This window comes from Prionailurus viverrinus, chromosome B2, assembly GCF_022837055.1.
Source record: "Prionailurus viverrinus isolate Anna chromosome B2, UM_Priviv_1.0, whole genome shotgun sequence".
NCBI lineage: Eukaryota > Metazoa > Chordata > Mammalia > Carnivora > Felidae > Prionailurus > Prionailurus viverrinus.
The window spans coordinates 43817114-43840487 of record NC_062565.1 but is presented as its reverse complement, the minus strand read 5'-3'; the positions used below and the strand labels follow the sequence as shown (position 1 = coordinate 43840487).

The 23374-nt window shown below is 49.4% G+C and overlaps 1 protein-coding gene and 1 long non-coding RNA gene across 3 annotated transcripts in view; one reads left to right on the top strand and one right to left on the bottom strand.

Annotated features, from left to right (window-relative positions):
- The window catches only part of CLIC5 (chloride intracellular channel 5), a 164851-nt gene that overhangs the window by 120839 nt on the left and 20638 nt on the right, over positions 1-23374 (top strand). For both annotated transcript variants that reach the window (XM_047859424.1, XM_047859425.1), the window contains exon 4: positions 7338-7444. In XM_047859424.1, coding sequence (XP_047715380.1) covers positions 7338-7444 — 107 coding nt within the window. The remainder of the gene's footprint in view (positions 1-7337; positions 7445-23374) is intronic.
- On the bottom strand, positions 14776-22830 carry LOC125165928 (uncharacterized). Its single transcript, XR_007152266.1, has 6 exons — positions 22716-22830; positions 17794-17882; positions 16931-17031; positions 16175-16277; positions 15460-15955; positions 14776-14900 (listed from the first exon to the last, which is right to left on the bottom strand). It is a non-coding gene; the product is annotated as an uncharacterized LOC125165928 (long non-coding RNA).

The window sequence follows — 23374 nt, the reverse complement described above, 5'->3', positions numbered from 1 at the left end:
CTGAATAAGCCTTAACATTTCTACATTCCTCCTAAAGGGTGTTCTTTGTCATTCACGTTGGGACAGTTGATTTTTTTTTTTTTCAACGTTTATTTATTTTTGGGACAGAGAGAGACAGAGCATGAACGGGGGAGGGGCAGAGAGAGAGGGAGACACAGAATCGGAAACAGGCTCCAGGCTCTGAGCCATCAGCCCAGAGCCCGACGCGGGGCTCGAACTCACGGACCGCGAGATCGTGACCTGGCTGAAGTCGGACGCTTAACCGACTGTGCCACCCAGGCGCCCCTAGGACAGTTGATTTTCACACTGAGAGCGGAAAGCTGCCTCAAGCCCATTGGAAGCAGCTGAGTGTAGACTTTGAATGAGCTCATTAATTAAATCAGCCATACCCCCCTTCTCAGGACACCAGCCAGCCACTTTGCTGAAAGGGTCCCGAGAAGGCTCAGGGGCCACCCCCCTCCCTCGGGCCTCCCATCTCCTCGCTGGTGCTGGTTTGAAATCCCACATGAGACAATACATGCTGTTTGCAATAACTAGACAGGGTTTAGACTTTGCATGGGAGACCCAGGAGGGGATGTCCAGGGCGAAGCTATTTTCTTTGGCAAGTGAGACCCACACTCAGGAGTGACCACTTGCGTCAAGGCCAGTGGGGAACGCGAAATGGAAGCGGTGGGGAGCAGCGGGTCCTACCGGGTCCTCGGCCAGGCCCGTGGGTGGAGGTATGCAGCCCTGGGCTGGGCCTGCGGAGGGCTGCGGCTTGCTCTCCTGGTTCAGTCGTGTGCTGTGACCCCCTCGGATGTTCCCTTTCGGTGTGAAAGGATGACCCGAGGGCCCCTCCTGCTCACCTTAGCCAGGGTCCCTCCGCCTCAACTGGCTGTGCCTCTCTCCAGGCTGTTTCTCTCACTCAGGGGTCTCCTGTCTACATCCATAGTGGGACCAACGGGGCCCATAAGACCCCCGGAGTTACACTCTTCCAGTGCACGTGTACATTCTTCCACGGGAGGACCGTCATCAGATTCGTCATCGTTTCATCCTTCTAAAAAATTTCCATGATCCAACTAGAGCTAAGCAGGGTTGGATGCAGACGCTGCCTCCTCTCTTCCCTGTCCACCCCCATTACCTGTCCCGAGTTCTGCTTCCTCCATGCTCTTTTGTGCGTCAGTGATGCGACAACCCACCACACCCAAGTAGCGGAAACTCAAAACTGTTACAATGCCTGTCTCCCGAACTCCACCAAGATGGAGGCCGTAGCGATGAGACCATCAACCCCTCCAGAGCCCCGAGGAGTGTCCTTTAGATGCCTTTCTATGGGTTAGACGGGGGCAGATGCCCCAGTTACCTTCCAGTAAATGCCACCTAGCCGGGACCTCGGCACCACAAAGGGAGACCTGCTATTCTACCCACAACAGCCGCAAGCCCCTGCTGGCTTCCCGCTGCCTGGACCTGGGAGGCCCCAGGAGAAGTGCAGCCTGCCTCTCTGATTCTCTAGGGGGCAGCAAACCCCCCATAACTGTTCACTGAATGCCGCTCTGCCATGTGTTTTTCATCACACCACTGTTTGTAAAAGCTGCCAGAGAGCCAAGGCATTGTGGTAGCCTTTTTCCCCTTAGCTTTATTTTTTAAAGGAAAAAACCGCATGCAAACACTCCAACCATTTTTTTTTTTTTAAATCATATTTGGTATTTGGTCCCACAAAGCATTTGGTGTCAAAAGGAATTCAGGAAGTCTCCAGTAGTTTCTAAATGAGACTCACTTCCATTTCTTCCCCAAGACCGGCCCAGTTAATGCTCAACAGGGAAGCCCCGGGATTAGCGTTGGCGATTGCTGTTGAGGCATGCTGGGCCTCACCTCTCACCTCTGTAGAATGGCCAGGGTTCAGAGGATCCAGAACTGAGAGGCAGGAGACCAGACTCTAGCCACCTGTCTATAGGGCTTGTTTGTATGGCCTTGGGCAAGCCTGTCTCCCATTTTCTCACGAGGGGGTGAAACTACATAGTCTCAAAAATGCCTTTCAGCAGAAGCTCCGTGATCCCATGAGGGTCTCAAAGCGCTTTACCTGAGCTGGTTATTATTTAAAATAACCCTAGTGCATAGATGGCTGTGCTAAGAGGTCAGGAGGGGAAACAGATAATGGAACATGGCGCAGTATGTGGTCAGTCAACTAGCAAGAACGCGTTGGGTGTAAGCAGGATTTGGAACATTGCCAGAATTGGGAAACACTCCGAATTCATGAGTTTAAGAAGTGTTGAGGGATCTCTCACGACAGTGTAAAACAAGAGTGCTTTTTCTCAACCCTCTGGGAAGTAGAGAAGCAGCCTCAGTACCAACGACAGGATGGCACGGTGGCTGAGAGGATGGGCTTTGGGGTCAGAGGGACTTGCGTTCTAATCCACACCACTGGGTTGTGCCACACTGCAGTAACAGATTAGCCACAAAATCTCCGTAGCTGAGCAGAGTGCAGTTTATTCCTCACTCCAGCAAAGTCCAAGGGGGCAGTATGGCCCCCTTCCATATTGTAGCCTTTGGAGTACGGGACCTCCAAGGCTCCTTCAGCAGAGAAGAAGTAAGAAGGTTCCTACCAAATGTTTTTATTTATTTTTTTATTATTATTTTTCTAACGTTTATTTATTTTTGAGACAGAGAGAGATGGAGCATGAATGGGGGAGGGTCAGAAAGAGAGAGGGAGACACAGAATCGGAAACAGGCTCCAGGCTCTGAGCTGTCAGCACAGAGCCTGACGCGGGGCTCGAACTCACGGACCGCAAGATCATGACCTGAGCCGAAGTCGGACGCTTAACTGACTGAGCCACCCAGGCGCCCCCTACCAAATATTTTTAAAAGCCATGGTCGTGAGTGGTTACATCACTTACCCTCTCATCCTATTGGCCAGAATCCAGTCACATGGCCCCAATCTGCCTGAGAGGTAGAAGCTGGGAAATGCAGAGAAGCATGTGGATATTTAATCTTTCATTCTCAAATCTCTAAACTAATGATCGTAATGTTGATCTCATGGGGCTATCATTGAAGATAATACTTCTTAGCCTAGTGCCTGACATTGAGTAAGAGCTCATTAAATGGCCTCTTGAAGCATTAGAAAGAGAAGCCAGTCTCCCTTTTTGGTGACTGTTTTCCAGATGCAATCATAAGGACCTTTGTCTCAAAACCACAGATCCCAAGGGATGTCTTTTAATGACTAAGCCAGACCCTGTGTACCTCTAAAAATCATTTGCTTAATTAGCAGAGACGAGACAAGCCAGCACACAAAGATCAGAAGAATCAGAAGCATTAACCTGTTTCTCAAGTGAGGATTTGGTGAGGTGAGGAAGCAGAAATAAAGGGAAAGGGAGAGAGGAGGTCCTTCCCCTTTTCAGCTCATTAGAAAAAAGACGGTCAACACTCAACTGCCAGGAGAGACCCTAGAATCAGCTAAGGCCTCTTCATGAGGGCAGGAGAATTGTCTTTCTTTCTCCAGTGTATCCCCAACCCCAGGGACAGACAGGGCCTGCTGGATGCTTAATGCATGTTGGTTTTATTGTATGGGCCCCTTTTGCTCAGTGGCATGGTCGTCTCTGAAGTGAGATGTCAGTTGGGATCCTAAGCTAGTCATAGCGCATATATATATATATATATATATATACACATACATATATATATTTATAGCATATATATATATGTATTTTCCCACTAATATGTACAAAAAAATTTTTCTTATGAGAAGCCAACTGTTTTACATCCCAGAATGAAACTTAAGTGCTTGTCTGAGATGAATGCATTTGAAATATGATCTCTTAAAAATAGAATGGAGAGAAATTGTTATCAGTTAGAGCAGGGATCAGCAAACTTGTCTGTAAAAGACTAGATACTAAGTCTTTTTGGCTTTAGGGGCCATAGAGTCTGTGTCACAATCCTGCTGTTGTGGAGTGAAAACGGCCACTGACAACATGAAATGAACGGACGTGGCTATGTTCTGATAGAGCTTAGGAACGCGGAAATACTATTTTTCATATTATTTTCACATGTCACAAGATACTGTCCTCCTTTTGATTTTTTTCAGTCATTTAAAAATGTTAAAAACTCTCCTTAGCTCATGAGAGGTATATAAACAGATATTGGGCTGAGTTTGGCACGTGGGCTGTAGTTTACTAACCCCGGAGTTAGAGCAGTTCATCATCTCTGATTGTCATTAGACCACATCACAACCTTCAAAGATGCTTCTATGAATGAAACACTATTTCTTACTTAGCCTTTTAGAGAAACAGAATGTATTTTGTAGCCAGCCCACTTCTAGGCATATAAAAAATATGGTATAAATATGGAACTGCATTGAATGTACTTAACATCCTGGATAGTAAGTAGCCTTCTCAAGTCTAGTTACCGAAATCGGTGAGATTAATATTTGGATACACATTTCTCACAAAGACAAACTTCAAATGGGACAGTAAGCTATGCAGTAAAATCTCAGTAAATCATAGTGCTTAGAAAACTGGACAATATTACCACCATGGCCCTTTGTTATCTGTCTTAGATTTGGTTCTATCTACCCATGTTGGGCCCACGCTGATTGTGAAGAAATGGTCACATTGTTTCAAGTCTGACCGAATGATGGCATAAAGCAAAGTAAAACAACAAATCCAAACAAATAGTCCACTGAAAATGCATTTTCCAGGCCCTTCTCTCTTCACCTTATCAAGCAAAAACAAAGAGCCCTTGGTAGTTATTAATAATAAAAGCAATCAATTCTTTTTTTTTTTCTTTCAGGATCCCAAATAATGTTTTTTAAATATGATTTATTGTCACTTGGGCCAACATACAGTGTATATGGTGTGCTCTCGGTTTTGGGGGTGGATTCCTGTGATTCATTGCTTACATACAACACCCAATAAGGCAATCAGTTCTAAGAGCATGCCAGATTCCACACGCAAAGGCCAGAATAGGGAAGGTTGATCCTAAGTTCAGTATCTTGGATTACCTAGCATCTTGCAGGAAACGGTGTTGTGCCCACAGTTATAGCAGATGAATCTGATAATTCCCGGTGTACTCAAGAAGACCTGTGTGCTGAACTTGTTCAGAGCGCCCTCTGCAGGTGAACAGAGAGATTTCATTCATGGTGCTCAGCCAGGCTGGAGGGAGGGCTTTGGGGCTTTAAGGGTAAACAGTTGAGTCCGCGAGAGGGCACAGGACAAGGCCCTGAAGAGCTGGGCTTCCAAAGTGAAACTGCCTGGGTTGGAGTCCCGGCTTTGCTACCTAGCCGTGTGGCCTCAGGCAAATTGCTTAACTTCTCTGGGCCTCATTTTTCTCATGTGGAAAATGAGCCCGATAAAAGCAAAAGTTTTGTAAAGATAAATGACGAATACCCATAAAGGGGCTAGAACAGTGCCTGGCACATAGCAGGCACTCAGTACAATGTAGCTTTTGCTGATATCAGAGAAGTGATGTGATTGAATATGAGGAACACTGCTCCAGGGGCAGGCCGGATTCTCAGGGTCCCCCAGCCATTTATTACCCATGGGCCCTTGTAATGGCCATTTTACCTCTCTGGTCTCTGGTTGCTTTCCCTGTAAAATGAGGACCATAATGCCTCCTGTATCTGCCTGATGGCAGAGGGCTGGACCCGGTGACCTTCCGAGGACTCTTCTCATAGCAATATCTGAGATTAAACAGCCGGCTAGCATGGCCCAAGAGTGGACGGTCTTACCTAATGGGCCACTTGAGGAGTGGAAGGAAGGAAGGAAGGAAGGAAGGGGAGAGAGAGAGAGAGCGAGAGAGGGAGAGGGAAAGAAAAAGAAAAAAAGAAAAAGAAAGAAAAGAAAGAGAGAAAGAAAGGAAAGAAAGAAAGAAAGAAAGAAAGAAAGAAAGAAAGAAAGAAAAAGAGAGAGAGGGAGGGAGGGAGAGGGAAAGAAAAAGAAAAAAAGAAAATGAAAGAAAAGAAAGAGAAAGAAAAGAAAGAGAAAGAAAGAAAGAGAAAAAGAAAAGGAGGGAGGGAGGAAGGAAAGGAAGGAAGGAAGAAAGAAAAAGAAAAAGAGAGGGAGGGAGGAAGGAAGAAGGAAGAAAGGAAGGAAGAAAGGAAGGGAAAAACAGAGCAACAAGTAATTTTTAGAGACTTTTTGGTTCATATTATTTAACACGTGAAAAGGAATTTAAAAAGTATTTTGCTTTTTAACATGAAGCAAACAGCGAGCAGTAGCCAGCTATTTATGCAGAGATCACAAAGGTCCACATAACTGTGTAAGTACGCATCTGTCCCCCATCTCCGTCCACCCCTGCCTGGTCGCACACATAAAACGTCTGTGAAATAACATTTCTGAAAAATTGGTCTGAATTGGTCACTTGGATGGTGCTGAGGGGGTCAAAGCCGCGGATTCCCACACAAGCAACCTTACCTCGTCCAGTTTTAGAGCCAATAGAAAACAGTCCTAACTCCGGGCTGCCTCATGTATTCTTCTGGCTTCACATGAACGACTGTGCAGAGGTGAGAGGCTGGGTCATTGCAAATCTGTCTCCACGCCTGGAAATAAAACCACTGAAAACACTTGTGCTGTTGGAGGCTGGTGCTTTCCACACCTTTTTCCCTCACACAAGTAAGAAGTGTGCGAAGGAGGCACACCTGGGGGGCTCAGTCGGTTAAGTGTCTGACTCTTGAGTTGGGCTCAGGTCGTGATCTCATGGTTCATGAGTTCGAGCCCCTGGTCAGGCTGCATGCTTAGCACAGAGCCTGTGCCTAGGATATTCTCTCTCCCTCCCTCTCTGCCCCAACCCCACCGCTCTCTCTCAAATAAATAAACATTAAAAAAAAAAAGAAGTGCGTGGGAAGGATATTTCAGAAGAGGACCCACGGTACCCTTTCTTTTGAGAAATGGTTTCCAAGCTTCAGCGGCAAGGTGTTTAGTATCCCCTGGCCCCTGGAATTAATTAGCTCAGTACAGTTAGGATTATCACCACAAGCCTGGCAGTGGCTGGTTATTTTAATATGATTTGGGAAACCTCAAGGACCCACCTGGTGTAGAGACAAACTCCTCTAGAATTTTGATTAGAGTCCTTTTGTTTGTCCAAACGCTGTTTGGTCATCTCTGAAGAGGGCACAACCCAGGCCCTCTGAAGGGTTTTTCTGGCTCTCTGCCCACAGACTGTGTCCTACCCCCCCACCCTCCACAGGCAACTCTCCCAACCTCACTGGCCTCTGTTTTCTCTCTTTTCTCTGCCCATCCGCCCTAGAGGATAGGTGTAAGATCCCCCAAAAGATCTGTAGATCAAACTAGAAACAGGGATGTTGCTAGTCGCTTGGGGTAAAGGAGCTCCAAGTTCTCACTGATTCTAGAACACCATGCCTTCCCTTCCAGGTACCCCAAACTGGCTGCGAAACACCGGGAATCCAACACGGCAGGCATCGACATCTTCTCCAAGTTCTCTGCCTACATCAAAAACACAAAGCAGCAAAACAATGCTGGTGAGTGGCTCCCTTCCACCCAGAGCCCCTGGCAGTAGTGACCTCTGCCCTGGGCACCTCAGGTACTTAGGTCAGAGAAGCGCCTGGAACCACACCCGTGGCTATTCGCCCACACCCGTGTCCCCTGTGACACAGGGGCTGTAGATCCTTCTTTTTGTCTGGTGCAAGAGAACGGCCCGTGGCCCTTCCTGCTGAATTTGGAGGGAGGGATGCACTTTGTGTTCTGAGCGTGCCTTACCGCACATCATAATGGTCTGCACAGAAGGTTCCTGCCTCGGCCATACCACTGTCCGTTTGTGCCACATTCATAACCCTGCCTGTGTTCTCAGGAGGCCCTGATTGGAACCACATATTCCAACTTCCTTCCAGTCCCTGAAAGCTTGCTCAAGGAAGGAGTTGTGCAGAGGCCATGGTGGGACGGCAAGCAGAGCCTTGCCCTACCACAAGTGCAGAGGGTGCTGGGGAAGCCACATCTCAAGACCTGGTTCATCCTCCATCTGGCCTTGGCTACAGAGCCCAGGACTAGTTTTCTTATGAGGCCTTCTCGGAGGGGTCCGGGCGCCTCATTTAAGCTCAGTGCACTTTAAGTCCCTCATTTGGCCTTTCCTTTAAGAATTCACCGAAGCAATTTGAATAGAACTCACACTGAGCTCGGGTAACACTTGAAGAACTGTGATAGGCCCCGGGAGGAAAAAGAAGAAGGAGGAGAAAGTTCGCTTGCCTTCAAGGGGGAAAAGGAGCACCTTAAGGGTGGGAGCCTGGAGCCCAGCACAGAGCCAAACAGAGCAGGGGCTTCATGAATCTTTGTGAATGAGTGGCCATCAGAGGAACACACAGTGGACCCAAGCAAGGTGGGAAACGCTAGACGCTTTAGGAGATCAGAGGAGAAAGGCATCTTTGGGGACAAGGTGACCAGGAGGGGCAGCCATGCATGCAGGGAATGGGAAGAACATTTTGGCAGGAACAGAGTTGGTGCCGTGGAAAGTAAATATTTTGGTTAACAGTTACTGAGGACCTGGGTGGTAACAGGCACAGACTAGATTCTAGGAAAACCAGAAACAGATACTTTCCCCATCTTGAAAACCTGGCTGGTGCAGAAGAAAAGGCTTAAATTCACAAAAAGCCAAAGAGCAAGAAAAGAGGCAAGGGAGTCTGAAGAGCTCATTAGCTGCCATGGGGAAGGGGAAGCAATATTTGCCAGAGGGGTTCCGAGCAGGAAGAATGTACCCCAGGGCCTTTGAGAAAGCTGCTTTGAAGGGGTTTCCCCTGGGTCATGACGGTTAAGGGGGAGTCAGTTGGCTGTGACTATAGGGAGGAGGTGATGGGGAGCTGAGAAAATGCCAGTGACAGAGACTGGGGAGGGTGGCTAGAGCCTGAAGCGTCAGCCCGGGAGGTTGGGTTTTATCCTGTGGGCCACGCCAGCCATTAGAGGTGCGTGAAGAGGCGCCATAAGGAGAGTGGCCTACGGGGAGAAGAGGAAGAAGAAGGGATGCGGAGATATTTTAAACATGCTCCGTGCTCTTGCTTGGTTGAGGCCCTATTTGGAAATGGGATCTGCGCAGATATCATTAGTTAAGGGTCTCGAGATGAGATCATCCTGGGTTTAGCGTGGTCCCTAAATCCAACCACTGGCGTCCTTGTAAGAAGGGGAGAGGGCACACGGAGAGCAGGGGGGTGGTTCCTGTGAACGTGGTGCAGAGATTGGAGTGCTGTGGCCAGGAGCCAAGGACGCCTTGGGCCACCACAGCCTGAAAGAGGCAGGAAAGGACTCTCTCCCCCAACCCGCCCCAGAGCCCTGTGAGGGAGTGTGACCTTGCTGACACCTTGATGGTGGACTTCTGGTCTCTAAAAGTGGGTGAACAGATTTCTGGTGTGGTAAGCCACCCAGTTTGCGGTGCTCTGTTGAGGGCACGAATGTGGCCCCTCACGGCCGTGTGTGCGAGGGCAGGTCGGGCTTGCCTGGCTGGGGACCCGAGACAAATGGGCCAATCAGTGGTTCGTGCTTGTCCCCCCGGGGCCGGGACTGGCTCTCAGCTCTCAGCTCCGGTTTGCAGATTCTACATCCAGGGCCCTTTCCTCTCAGCCACAAATACCTTCCTTCATACTTGTCAAAGCACCCTCGGGAGGATTCTCTCATCTGAGCCCTCCAGATTTTTCAAGTTACAAACAGTATTTACATATTCTCTGTATTTACAGTTCTTCTATCCCCAAACCCAAAGCAGCAGTTTCCACTGAACGTCATGTATCAATTTCTTACAAACTCAACACTCTCCAATTTTCATTGTTTCCACTTCTTCTCTTTCACCCTGTTTTTCTCTGGGTCGGGTTTTGCCCTCCTGACTCCTTCTCCCCCTGACTCATTTGCGCATTTCAGGGCTCCGGCATTTCTGCTGTCCCAGAGAGCCCATCCCCTTCATGGCCCTTTGTGCCGGTCTCTTCTCCTGCCTTGAGCTAGATGCCACGCATTTGTTCCTCCCCTGTCACCATAGCTTGGCCACCCCCACCCCTGCCCTTTTCCTTTCTTTTTCCTTCCCTCCACCCTTATCCCTGAGTTACGGTCTACTGGGTCCAAAAGTTCTGAGGCTTAGCAAGCCAGAAGCCAAGGCAGAGAGTAACACCATGGTCCACCCCATGCGGCCCCTTAACCTAGAAGACGGTCCACACCCCTCTCTGCTTTATCCCAGCTGTGGCAGGCAGCCCCTCGTGACAACTTCAGCAAGAGACCCCCGGCTTCCTCCGACATGCCTTCCTATACCGCTTTCCCATTTTTCTCTTTGGATCTTCAGCTCTGCATCTATTTCTTCAATGTCCTGTCTTCAGATTGGCCCTTATATGTTTTCAACTTTTTTTTTCTCTTGAAAAAAGCCTTCCCTCCCTCCCCTCTGGCCCACCCAATACCTCTCAGACCCCATATATACAAGGGCCATGGCTTGTTCCTTTCCTGCCCTCATGACATCAAAGTGTGAAAAAACCCAATACTGTGACATCGTCTGCATGCTGGGTCATCTCTCCACTCCCACTGCCATTCAAAATTTCCCTGTTTCACACATTAAAAGTCCCCAGCTACTGAGACCCAGACCCAATCCAGGTAGCACACAAGAGAATTCCCCCCCAGTTTGTAGACACAGTCATTTATTCACTCAACAAACAGATGTCACGGAGTGGCCACAAGTCAAAGCTAATGTTTCAAGAGCTTTTCTTGGGGCCCCTGGGTGGCTCCGTCGGTTAAGCGTCCGACTTCAGCTCAGGTCATGATCTCGCGGTCCGTGAGTTCGAGCCCCGCGTCGGGCTCTGGGCTCATGGCTCAGAGCCTGGAGCCTGCTTCCGATTCTGTGTCTCCCTCTCTCTCTGACCCTCCCCCGTTCATGCTCTGTCTCAAAAATAAATAAACATTAAAAAAAAATTTAAGGAGCTTTTCTTGTATGCCAGTCACTGTACTAGGCTCTAGAGTTGTGAAGACAGATGAGACAAAGTCTTTGCCATCAGTGAGCTAACCAGGGGCTGTAAAACATATAAACAGGAGATTACTGGCCAGGGTTGGAATTCTAGGTCTGCTGCGTCTAGCTGCACAACCTCACTAGAAAGACTTCTCTCAGAGCCTCTGTTTCTGCATCTGTGAAATATACTTTTTTTTAAATTTTTTTTAACGTTTATTTATTTTTGAGACAGAGAGAGACAGAGCATGAACGGGGGAGGGGCAGAGAGAGAGGGAGACCCAGAATCGGAAGCAGGCTCCAGGCTCTGAGCCATGAGCCCAGAGCCCAACGCAGGGCTTGAACTCACGGACCGCGAGATCGTGACCTGAGCCGAAGTCGGACGCTTAACCGACGGAGCCACCCAGGCACCCCGAAATATACTTAATAATACTTTCAATGTCTTCATTGCCACAGAAGGCAATTAATAGCGTATCCCAGGTTTGTAATGCAGACTCATTTGCTTTATCAGTCGGTGCCTGTAAATCTTTAAGCACCGTGCCTGACCCGTGGTACATGCTCATCGAATGTTCACTTTGGGTCTCGCTGCTAATTGAACAAAATGAGACCAACACGAATATCGGCATCAGACGCTACCGCCTTAGCTCATACTCCCGCTACCTGCAACCAGCACGTTCAAATCTCCGGCTCGTGTCAGCTCATTTCCACTTGTTTCAGTGTTTCCCATTTTCTTGTTGCATTTCCCTCCTCTCCGCAGGACACGTCAAAGAGGGTCCGTGAGCTGGCTCCACCTGTTACACCTTCGGGATTGTTACGTTTGACCCCCGAAGCCCTGGCCCTGTGCTCTGTCAGGTTGTCTATCACTGCTCAGCCTCCTCCTTCTGTCATGACCCGATCCTGGTCCCCTTGGTCTGCTGAGACCTGATTCCACCTCCACGCCCCTCCATGCTTCCTTTCCAAACTTGTTCTTCACTCCGCTTAAAGGTAGCACTGACTTCCTCATCAGAATGTCCCAAGACCCCCATGGAGTAAGGTCCTACGCGAGCTTACTTTCTTATCACTTGGGATCCCCATTGCCACCCTGGCTCGTGGGGGAACCAAGGACCCTACAGGCAACGGTGTGGTGGTTCCAACTTGCAGCCTCTGGCATCGGCCTCCCGGGGCTCAGACCCCAGCTTCGCCTCTCTTCTTGCTGGCTTTGTGACACTGGGCCCATCATACCGACTCTGTGTGCCTCGGTTTCTCATCTGTAGAATGGGCACAATGATTGTATGTACCTCAGGTTATATATAACTATATTATTTTGATTACAATTACACATAGTTAAGTCCATGAGTGAGAAGAGCGGAGCACTAGGGACAACATGAAGGATCACCCATACTTATGGGAGGGCAGCAAGAGAGGAGTCAGGGAGGAAGGTTAAGGTCTAGCCAGGGAGTAAAGAAGGAAGCTAGGAAGGGTAGAAGACGGAAAAGACGCTGAAGATGAGGAAGGAAAGTGTTTTTTTGAAGTTTATTTTTTTATCTTGAGAGAGAGAGTGAGCAGGGGAGGGGCAGAGAGAGAGAGAGAGAGAGAGAGAGGGAGGGAGAGAGAATCACAAGCAGGCTCCACACTGCTAGTGCAGAGCCCGATGGCAGGCTCAAACCCACGAGCCATGAGATCATGAGCTAAGTCAAAATCAAGAGTCCGGACGCTTAACGGACTGAGCCATTCAGGCGCCCCCGTTTGTTTGCTTTAAGAGTGATCCGTGGTATGAAATGCGGTGCACAGGGTCACGGGAAGCCTCGTTGTCGCACACGGCTGCCTGGAGCAGTCCTTGGGCGGCTTCTCTGGATACATCCCCTTGGCCTGCAGCTGCCCATGTCTCAGATCCTACACCACCAGAGAGAGTCCGGGCTGGCCAGAGGAGCAGGGCCCTTCTCCTTTGGCGGGGAGGGGAGGTCTGCACGGGAGGAGACCAGGGGGGAATGGGATCCAGAGCTCACCGGGAGGGAGCGCTCGTGGCCTGAGAAAGGACATCTCAGGATGGAGAGAGCAGCACTGGGCTTGGATTCGGCTGTAGGAGCCCCTGCTCTGAGCCCCTGCACGGTGCATTTTCAATCCAGCAGGGGCAAGTAGCTGGTTCAGTATGGAAGGTTTACAGCAGAAGGACCAGGGGAAGGCGCCAGCTTTGGCCATCCCGTCTTCGGCACACCTGGTGACCCACCTGGTGGTGAGGTGTGACCGGCGGTCAGCTCTGTCCCCACCCCGATTGCCATGCTGCTTCCCCGAGAGGCAGAGTGCAGCGGTGGCCTGGCCTCCACCTTCAGCAGCGCTTGGGCCTACATCGCTCACGTCCTCCACCTCTCTCTGCAAGTGTTGCCTCCTGGACTTACTGCTTTCACCCTCCTCTGAGATGCCACCGCCACACGTGGAGGTCCGGTGACCTGGCGGCAGCCCCGACCCACAGCTCTGGCTCTCCTGGCCCCCGTACCCCATCCTGCTCCGGCACCATGCCACGGGGACATCGCTGCCTCTCTGGTTGTCCCTTCCCTTGAAGGGTTTCTTTTACACCCTCCTCAAACCTGTCTCCCTCACTCTGTCTTCTCCAAGAGGACCTGGGCTTTTCTCTCTGAATACCCACCCGTCTTCCCTTTTGCATTCCGAACCTTCAAACTGCCATTTCAAGACTCTTAAAATCTCTGCCCAACCCCTGGGCTTTCAAGAAACTCATTTTCGCTACTTACCCTAATCTGGGGGTAAAATACTATGTTTAAAAAAAAAATTTTTTTTAACATTTATTCGTTTTTTGATAGAGACAGAGTGTGAGTGGGGGAGGCGCAGAGAGAGAGGGAGACACAGAATCCGAAGCAGGCTTTGGGCTCTGAACTGTCAGCACAGAGTCTGATGGCGGGGCTCGAACTCATGGACCGTGAGATCATGACCTGAACTGAAGTCGGACGCTTAAGCAACGGAGCCACCCGGGCACCCCAAAATACTATATTTTTAGTTTACTTTTTCACAACTTCCCTTTTTCCTTATGCTTTATCCTATTAAGTCTACAGGTTTATTTCACTTTCTGTATATACTGTGCACTCTAGGCGATTGACAGGAGGGTCTAATGTGCATCTTTAATTCTCTGTTAGTCACTATTTAAACAAAATTTTTTTAATGTTTATTTATTTTTGAAGGAGAGAGAGACAGAGCAGGAGCAGGGGAGGGGCAGAGAGAGAGAGGGAGAATCCGAATCCGAAGCAGGCTCCAGGCTCTGAGCCATCAGCACAGAGCCTGATGCAGGGCTCGAACTCATGAACCGTGAGGTCATGACCTGAGCTGAAGTCAGACGGACCCTCAACCGACAGAGTCATCCAGGGCGCCCCTCGTGTTGTATTGTTATGTACTTTTCCCCATTTTCTTTTTGCACAGAGAGGGAGCAGACATGTGTATGCACGTGGACTAAGACAATCCAGTATTTCTCCTGTTGCATTCACACCACATCTCCCATCTCCAATCTCGTGCACGTGCCCACTTCCATGGGACTCTCTTCCCTCCTAAGGGGTGTACAAAGCCTCACACCCCGTCTCTTTTATCTCGTCCACACCTACTGTGAAGCCTTATGGCTTTCCCCAGCCACATTTGCATATTCCTTTTTTAACTCCTCTAAGGCATACTCATCACGCTGCTGGTACCCCACATTTCTGTGCCGAATGGTGTTTTTCCCAATTTGCATGATTTCCGGCTTTCAAGGCTTCCTTGGAATCCCTTCGTCTCTTCCCCCGTCAAGTGTAGCATTGTCTTCTATTTTTGCGTCTGTGTTCTTCCCTCCGATGAGCCGCCTCGTTATCCTCAAATGTATACTCCACTTGCTCAGGAAAGACTTCATAACCGCTCCCAGAGCCCATGCCCAGCAGAGCAGCACAGCAGAACGAGGTGAGGAAGAAAAACAAGGCGGGGGGGCACCATAAAACAGAACTCAGGGTGAGCTTAAAACAGCCAGTTCCGAGAGCCGCACACACACGCAGACCGCAAATCTGGCTCTAAACCTACCAGCGGACAAAAGCCAGAAGGGACCCCCGGTCAGCTACAGTTGGGTTCTCCCAGGAGACAAAAACCTACCAACCTCCCGGAAGAATGACAAATTTTATTGATTTGAGGACTCCGGGCTTGGCGGAGCTGTTATTTTCATTTACTTTGACCTTTGGCCTCCTTTGATTTCCCTTTCCTTTGTCTGTAGACAAAGCTGTCGGTCTCTTCCCTGCAGGCATTGGCCCCACCTTGCCCCTGCCCCGACCCTGCTGGTGTGTATTACCCCTGAGATGTATTTTCTTTTTTTTTTTTTTCCTCTCCTCTCTTGAGGAGCAGGAGAGAGCTCTTTGCAGCCTCAGGCCTGTGTCACCAGCTTGCCTACTCTGTTCCATCGCAGCCTGCCCGTGCCTGTGTGTTTTTATCCTCACTCTCAGGCTCCTGGGCTGTGTTTGCAGAGACGGGCCCCTTTCCACTCATGCAAGACCCTGTGCGGCCCTAATACTCTTCCTAAAGTACTTGTCCTAATAAAATACGTCCGACTTCCTAAGCAAAGTCCTAAACGCCTTCCCCGGGTACCTGTGATGTGCTGGATAGAGTGCTCTGTGTTGAGAGCAGGGTTTCACACCAGAGGCTGAGCTGGTGCCCTCGTTAAGTTATAAGCGTAGTGGCCGTCGTTTTCCAAACTCAAGATCAGATGTCGAACAAATTGCCCTCATTGAAAATAATCAAATTAGAAGAAATTGGTACTGTCCCAGAAAATCCAGGACACATGTCCCCAAATGAAAAGCACCTGTTTGGGGCTTAGCCTTCTGTTCTCCCTCCTCCCCAACCCCAAATCCAAACCTGGCTGCCCCGCCACAGAGGGAGGGAGAGTGTATCACGGCTTCCTTCTTGCCGCCTCCTGGCCCCAGATTCTTGGCTGCAACACACAAGTTGCCGTTAGCCGCGGAGTTCTCTGAGCCGCTGTCGTGTGTTTACGAATAAGGGCGAGGGTTTCCTCCTTCCTGAGGCTCCTGTCTGCGGCTTCACTTCCAGGGACCTGGAAGCAAGCAGTGGGCTCTCCAGGTTGATTCTGAGAAAGTGGGCAATCCAAAACCACCTATCAGGAAGAGGACCCCTAGAATGTCCCGGAAAACTCTGTGAGCTCATCTCATCGTTGGGATGACCAGTCCCACTTGATCGACGTGTGATTGAATATCGCCACGATATCAGTTGCTCCCATCCTGCCCCCCCCCCCTTCCCTTCATCTTCCCCCAGAGCCCTCACGGAAATGTGACCAAGCCAGCTGCACCTGCTTTCCCTGCCTCTTCCTTCCGTCAGGCCCGAATCTTTGAATTGTCCTGTCTTCTCTTCTAAGAGGTGATGTGGTGGGCCATCCATGCTCCTGGCTGATGCTGGTGGAAAAAGAATCTGTTTGCAACACTGGAAGTTTTTCCTTCCCTTGCCATGTCCCCCGTGGTTTGTGTCCCCACGAGCTCATTCCTGTCCTTCCACCTCACAGCCTGCCCGGCTGGTTGACCACACCAGCAGACAGGCTCGTCTTGTAGCCACTGTGCACGCGCCTCCCTATCCCAGTGGCCAGGTACCTGCTTCCTAACATATACCTGTCCCTCCCTTAGACCATCTCCATTCGATATATGGAAATTGAGGCTCACAGGCGCCACCCCGATATTAAGAAACTTGCCATTAAAATTGTAGAATGGGCTCCCAGCAAAAGAAGTGAGCGTCCCATCCACGGACAGGTACAAAAAGCGGCCGGACTTTTGAGGTGGGAGCTGCCTCATCTAAGGTGTCATCTAGGATAAGACCTTACTATTTTAACTACCTGTGAGAAACAATATGCTTAACATTGTGATGGTAAGAAGCAGTATGACTTCAGAGATGTCAGGTGTGAAAAAATGAAACGTGGTACGTGGGCTATTCCCAGAAATGCTGGTGGAAAGAAAATGACCTGAGGTCAGCATTACTTCTGGATCCCTCTAGGCTAGCTGTCCTAACTCCACGTCCGGGAACGTGTCTGCGGTGGCTGGAAACAGGTAGCACTTACCCCTTGGGTTAGGGTTCGGCGCACGTTTTCTGGAAAGGGTCAGATGATAAATTCTGCAGATTTTTCCAACGCTGTGGGCTGTCACAACTGCTCAGCTTTGCCTTTGGAGTGAGAAAGCGGCCACAGACAACACGTAAGCAAGTGAGTGTGGCTGTGTTCCAGTACAGCTTTGCCTGTGGGCACTGACCTTGAATTTCTCGTCATTTGCAGGGGTCATGAAGGGTTATTCTTCTTTTGAATTTTTCCAACCATCCCCAAATGTGAAAACCATCCTTAGCTTGAGGGCAGTGCAAAAACACCCAGTGGGCTGAATTTGGCCCCTGGACTATACCTTGCCGACCTCTGTCTCAGGTAGTCTCAGATTACAGTAGCCAGTTCTCTTAACTTCTATACTTCTCAGCTTCCTCGTCTATAGTAGGGAGATTATAATAGTGTTCTTTCTTGTAGCGTGGTCTTGTTAATTGAATGAATTAATGCATTAAAGCCCTTAGGAAAGTTCCCAGCACACCATGGGCACCAATATACGATAGCTAAAGCTGCTACGACCGCTGCTGCTAATTTCACAAATCCTCTCCCAAATTCCCTCGTGTCCACTTTCTGGATTCGGTAGCCGGGCTTTCGCTGTGATGTAGAAGCATGTGCTGCCCTCTTCTGGCGGTTGGAGGAATCAGCGCCAGAGAGGGCTAATCTTTTTTAGCCTAAGGATTTTCAAGCATCCTCTGCATAGAACACAGTTATGCCCAAACTGGGGGTTCAAGACGAGGCCCAGGTCTCCCTTGGGGATTCAAAGCCATCTTCCCTTACACCCAGAGCAGGGCGTGTCCACCAGACCCAATGGATCCTCCAGAGAGGTCGTTGGTTACCTGGTAACTTACTGTCCTGGTCACATCTTTCTCCCTTCTCTCTTCCCCTTCCGCCACCTTCAATGTTTATGGTTAAGAACCTCCTTGACCTAAAATGGGAAAATATTTGAAAGGATTCAAAGCGGTCTGGGAGGACTGTTAGCCCAGAACTAACAAGCCTCTTATCAAAGGCCCTGTGCTTTCTCCCAAATCGTCCTGAAAGCCAACTACTCTTGGGAGTGAGGGTTGGGGAGGTGATGTGGAACGTTTCTCTAGATTCCCCAGGATGTGGCGAGCCATGTTTAAAAGAGCGTGTGTATTTATTATTCCAAGCCACTTCAATCACAAGGTGATTATTTCCGCCTCCTCTTCCTCCCTCCCAACCCTCAGCCCCATATCCCGGTGGGCCCAGTCTTTCCAAGGGGATGGGCACGGCCCCTCCTCTCATTCAATGTCATGCTCTGAGGGGAGAGCTAAGGCAATGGGAAGAAGGCAGGAATGTGAGTTCTAATTAGTCCGCTGAGAACGAGGAAGCCAGTGGGGTTCCATGTCTGTTCTATCAGAAACACCGACCTATTCTTTGGAGAAAGGTAGCTATGTCCCAACTCGGGACAACTGGTTCCCTGGAAGAAGACCTCAGCCCAGGCTGTTATCATGGTGGAGGCTCCTGGGTGGTCCCCAGACCACCACAGCGGTGAGGATAACGAGGTGACTGTCTTGCCACTTCCTCGTAAAGCAGCCATTGCTGTCTCATTTCAAAAACGCCTCTGGTCATAAAGGAACCCTTCAGCCTGCCTTCCTTGGCCACCCCTGCGTGCAAGTAGCCAACTCAGGATATTTTGTTTGTTTGTTTGTTGGGTTAAAGTTTTGCTTTGATTAGCATTCTTAACAAGGAAAAACAAATAACCTAGGCTCAGTGGGACCCACGTCCGAGGCTTGGCACGTCCTGCATAGATGTGCCCCCTCACAGGCGGTGGGGTCCTTGAGGCTTAGAGCAAGAGGGAGGGGAAGGCGTGAGTAGTTCCTTCTGGCACCTCCCAGAAGTTGCCCAGAGGATTCCTCCAGAGGGTCTTTGATTTGGTTCATTATTGAGGCGGATGCTGGCCATTTATAATTTAGCAAATTTTGCTTCTGAAACGAATCTCTGGAAGGCGGTTGGCGGTGGGGTTGCATGTGGACGGGGCCCGCTCGGGGAGGGGGCGGGGGAGGGGGGCAGGGGCCGGGTTGGGGGGGGGGCAGGTCCTGTGTGGGTGGGCGCATTCATTAGTGCAAGGAGCCCGTGTTCGCTGTGTGGGCTCCCCGGCCGGAGTGGAGGGGAGTGGAGACCACCAACACCATTCCATGTGGTGGAATTTCCCGCCGTCTGACCAGAACGAGTTCGCCTGGCCTGGCCTGGCCTCAGATCAAGGCCTGGGGAGTAAAGGAACATTAAATGACTAATTTGAACGCGAGTTAAATGCTCTTTCACCTCTGGCTACCGTTACCTCATCCTGTGCAACCGACACCTCTTGTCTTTGTGCAGTTTATACGGGGGAGCTAAATACGTTTCTCTCTCTCCACACACACGGACACACACACAGACGGCTGTTGTGTGTTCTGATATTTCCAGGTACTAGCAGAGGCCTTTACATACTTCCTTAAATAAACAGGACGTGTGTCCGTTAATCTGAAAAATGTGCTTGCGTGCGAAGTTGTGTTAGTGAGAAGACTTGACACGGGTCTAACAGCTGTACTGTTAAGCATAAGGGTGTGTAGCCCTCAGAAGTGCAGCAGTGTGCGCTTTAAGTGTGTCCGCACTTCATTGTGTGTGTTCGAGAGACAGAGAGAGACAGAGAGAGACAGATCATGAGCGGGGAAGGGGCAGAGAGAGAGGGAGACACAGAATCCGAAGCAGGCTCCAGGCTCTGAGCTGTCAGCACAGAGCCCGGTGCGGGGCTCGAACCCACAAACCGTGAGATCATGACCCGAGCCGAAGCCGACGCTCAACCGACTGAGCCGCCCAGGGAGCGGCTCAGGAGTACTCTAGTTGGTTATGCAACGTCTGTACTCATAACCTCTCCTCCGTCATTAGAACGTAGCTCTGAGGGGAAATTCTCTCTCCTCTGTTGACTCTCGTTGGAGAATGGCTCTGGGGAAATTAGCATCTAGACTGGGTTTCCCCATTTTGGGGAATGACAAGATGTGAAATCCAGGTGGCGTATTAAACTTTCTCTCGCGAACTTCAAACACCTCAATCATAAACTCTCCTTGCCAAATTGGTCACTATCTCGTCCAGGCAGGATGGACAACGTTCTCTCTGTTTCACACAGGAAAAGTTGGGGTGTGGAAAATTTGTTCCGGAGACATGAGGGAGCCATGATGATCACGGGACAAACCAGGCATTTCTCAGCTTTGAAACTCTTTTGCGGGGCGCCTGGGTGGCTCAGTCAGTTAAGCGTCCGACTTCGGCTCAGGTCACGATCTCGCGGTCCAGGAGTTCGAGCCCCGCGTCGGGCTCTGGGCTGATGGCTCAGAGCCTGGAGCCTGTTTCCGATTCTGTGTCTCCCTCTCTCTCTGCCCCTCCCCCATCCATGCTGTCTCTCTCTGTCTCAAAAATAAATAAACATTAAAAAATTATTTTTCTTAAAAAAAAGAAAAGAAACTCTTTTGCTACAGACTAAGTGATGCTGAAGCATGGGAACTGAAGCCAAGGGGTTATAAATGCAGTCTGGTATTCTGAATTTATCAGTTATTTAGATAATTCGTTGAGGGGGGCGGTAGGTTGCCACACAGAACTTTGACTTTAAAACTCCTAACTTTCTTTAAAAATCTGCTCTAGAGCTGTCTTTCCGGAGGGCACCCCACACCCCCTCAAGCCCATGCGTGAGTTTCGTCTGAGTAGACCCATGAGCTAAAGAGACACGTTTAGGACTTATGTGCCCAGTGTTTGTCGTGTTATTCAGGATTTTTAACTTGAATGCATGTTTGAATCCCCTGGGGTTTTGGTAAAATACAGATAATGACACAGTGGGTCTGGGGTGAGGCCTGAGGGCTCCCAGATGATTCAGTGTTGATGGTCCAGGAGGGAGCTTTGGGAAGCAGGGTTCTGAGCAGCAGTCTCCATGAGGACACGTGCTGTGTGCGTCTCACTAGTTACTGTCTCGAGAGCCCAGCTCAGCATCTGGCCCACAGCCAATGTTTGTGAGCTGAATGAACGCATCATCTCCCAGACACTTCAAGAAGCACCTGTGCTGTCTGCTCGGGTACCCAAGAGACGTTCGATAAAAGGGTCTACCCGGCCTCATCAATGTCACGGCCATTTCCTCCATCTGCTTCCTGTTCCAGCTTCACCTGTAAGCCTGTCCCATATCCCCTGCCCTCCATTCTCGTGGCTACTTTTGAAACCTCCCAGCGTCTGCTTGGTTGATTCTGTCCTATGACCAGAACTCTCTCTGAGCTGAAAATACATAATGTTCGTATCACCTTTGTTATGTCAAATGCAGCCTTATGGTGGGGGGTGGGGGGGGGGTGGGGAAGAACCACATTTAAAACCAATCAATAAGAACAATCTGACCCACGTTTTGTTTCTGTTTTGGGGACCTCAAAGACAGGTTTTACTCAACACTTTGTCTACGCCTGGCCCTGGCCTCAGTCCTCCCTGTGTCACCGGGCAGAGAGGGGCAGGCTGGTGCCCGCATTTGGCTCTGATGCACCCCCAGGAGGGCATGCCAGGCCAAACAAGTGAAATCCCTTCATCCATCCCCGAGAGACCGAGGGCTACCATTACACAAAGAAAGGGAACCATTGTAGGCCCTCTAACGAGATAAAGCAGTTGCATAAGCATATAGACACATATAGAGTTACATTTTAGGGGCCCTCACCTTTCCTCAGACCCTACTGAATAGCTCATTCTTTCAACAAACACTTATTCAGTACCAGGCACTGCACAAGGTGCTAGAATAATAATGTAATAAAGAAATATTGACGATATCTACGTGAATTGGCAAGGGCAGTGCTTGGCCACATATAATAGAAACCTGATTACAGACACCCAAGCAAATATTTATTTTATTTTACTTAGCAAAAACCTACATAGCATTTTACTATGTGCCATGCCCTGCTCTAAAGCACTCTTTCTAAATGTTTACTTCTTAATCAGAGTTTGCTTTTCTCACATAACAAGAAGGCCAGAGAGTAGAGAGGTCCAGGCAGTTGTAGCTGCTCATAGAAGTCATCGATCTAGATCCTTGGAGCACTGATTCTCTACCGTTAATGTGTGACTGTCATTCTCATGTCACAAGATAGGTACTCCACTTCCGGACATTACGTCCGAGTTCCAGGCAAGGGCAGCTGTGTCGGTCTTTTCTCGCCCAGAAGCCCATCCATAAATTTCCACCTTGATCTCATTGGTCATAACTTGGTCATTTGGCCTTCTCTAGTAAAAGTCTGGGAACATAAGTATTTTTGACTGGGCACGTGACTACGAAGAAATCTGGGTTCTTTTAGGTACCAGGAAGGTGAGAGTGAATTTCTCCATACAATTCATTTTCAACAGAAGGGGATTTAAAACACACACACACACACACACACACACACACACACACACAAAACTACCGTGAAAATATCTGATCTGGCCATGCCAAAAACAAACAAACAAACAAAAACTAGTATTTCAAATTCTCCGTTGGGGTTAACCAAATCTGAATCATTACCCCACGGAGATTTTAAGAAACAGAAATGTAAAGTTGCATACTTAATCTGCAACACTCTTACCTCAAACTTTAGAAGATGCAAGTTAAAGTCGTGCAACTAAAGCTTCTCCCCACAGATTGTAAGCCGTGAGGGGGCAAGTGGGGGCACCCAGAGGACTCCTCTGAGCAAGGGCGGGGGAGGGTGGGTATTACTGTGGTATATCTGGGGAATTCTGCAAAATATCAGTCGCCCCCAACCCGTACTGAACTTACCCTCTAAGGTTGCCTGTTGCATGACTGTCAGGAACAAGGCTCACTCTGGTGGGACTGTGGTTACGACAGCAAAGTCAGAGTGAAAGGGCCAGCTGAAAACTCAACAAAAGACTGCGTAAATCATCTGGGGTGGCTTCCTCAGGGTGGAGGACAAGTCAAGCACAATGTTTACCAAGCAGGCTTTTTTTCTTGCAATTCTAAGAACTCACCAGCTTTTTTGAACACTTTGTTTCTTACACATCAGCAGCGTCACGCCTTGCCCATAAGAACCACACGCTGAGAGACGAAGGTAGTTCTAAGTCTCCTCCAGGCATCCCCCATGGCAATCCTAACAAGGTGTCCCTCGTTATGATCTCTGTTTTGCAGAGGAGGAAACTGAGGCACAAGAGGTGAAGTAGCCCACCCAAGTTAGTAAATGGCCGAGTGTGGATCCCCACGCAGGCCGCTGGTCCCGCAGTTGTGCACCTGACCTGTATACATGAGACATTGAAATAATTCATTATTTAACATGCACGTGGTGCTGAGTTTTCAAACAAGAGTAGGTAGGTCATTTAGGAAACGGTGATCAAATCGGTTCATAAACCACGGAACAACTGCCGTGTGGGTTTTCCAAATATACTACCAACCCCCAGCTTTACTTGGGGAGTCGTGACTCAACA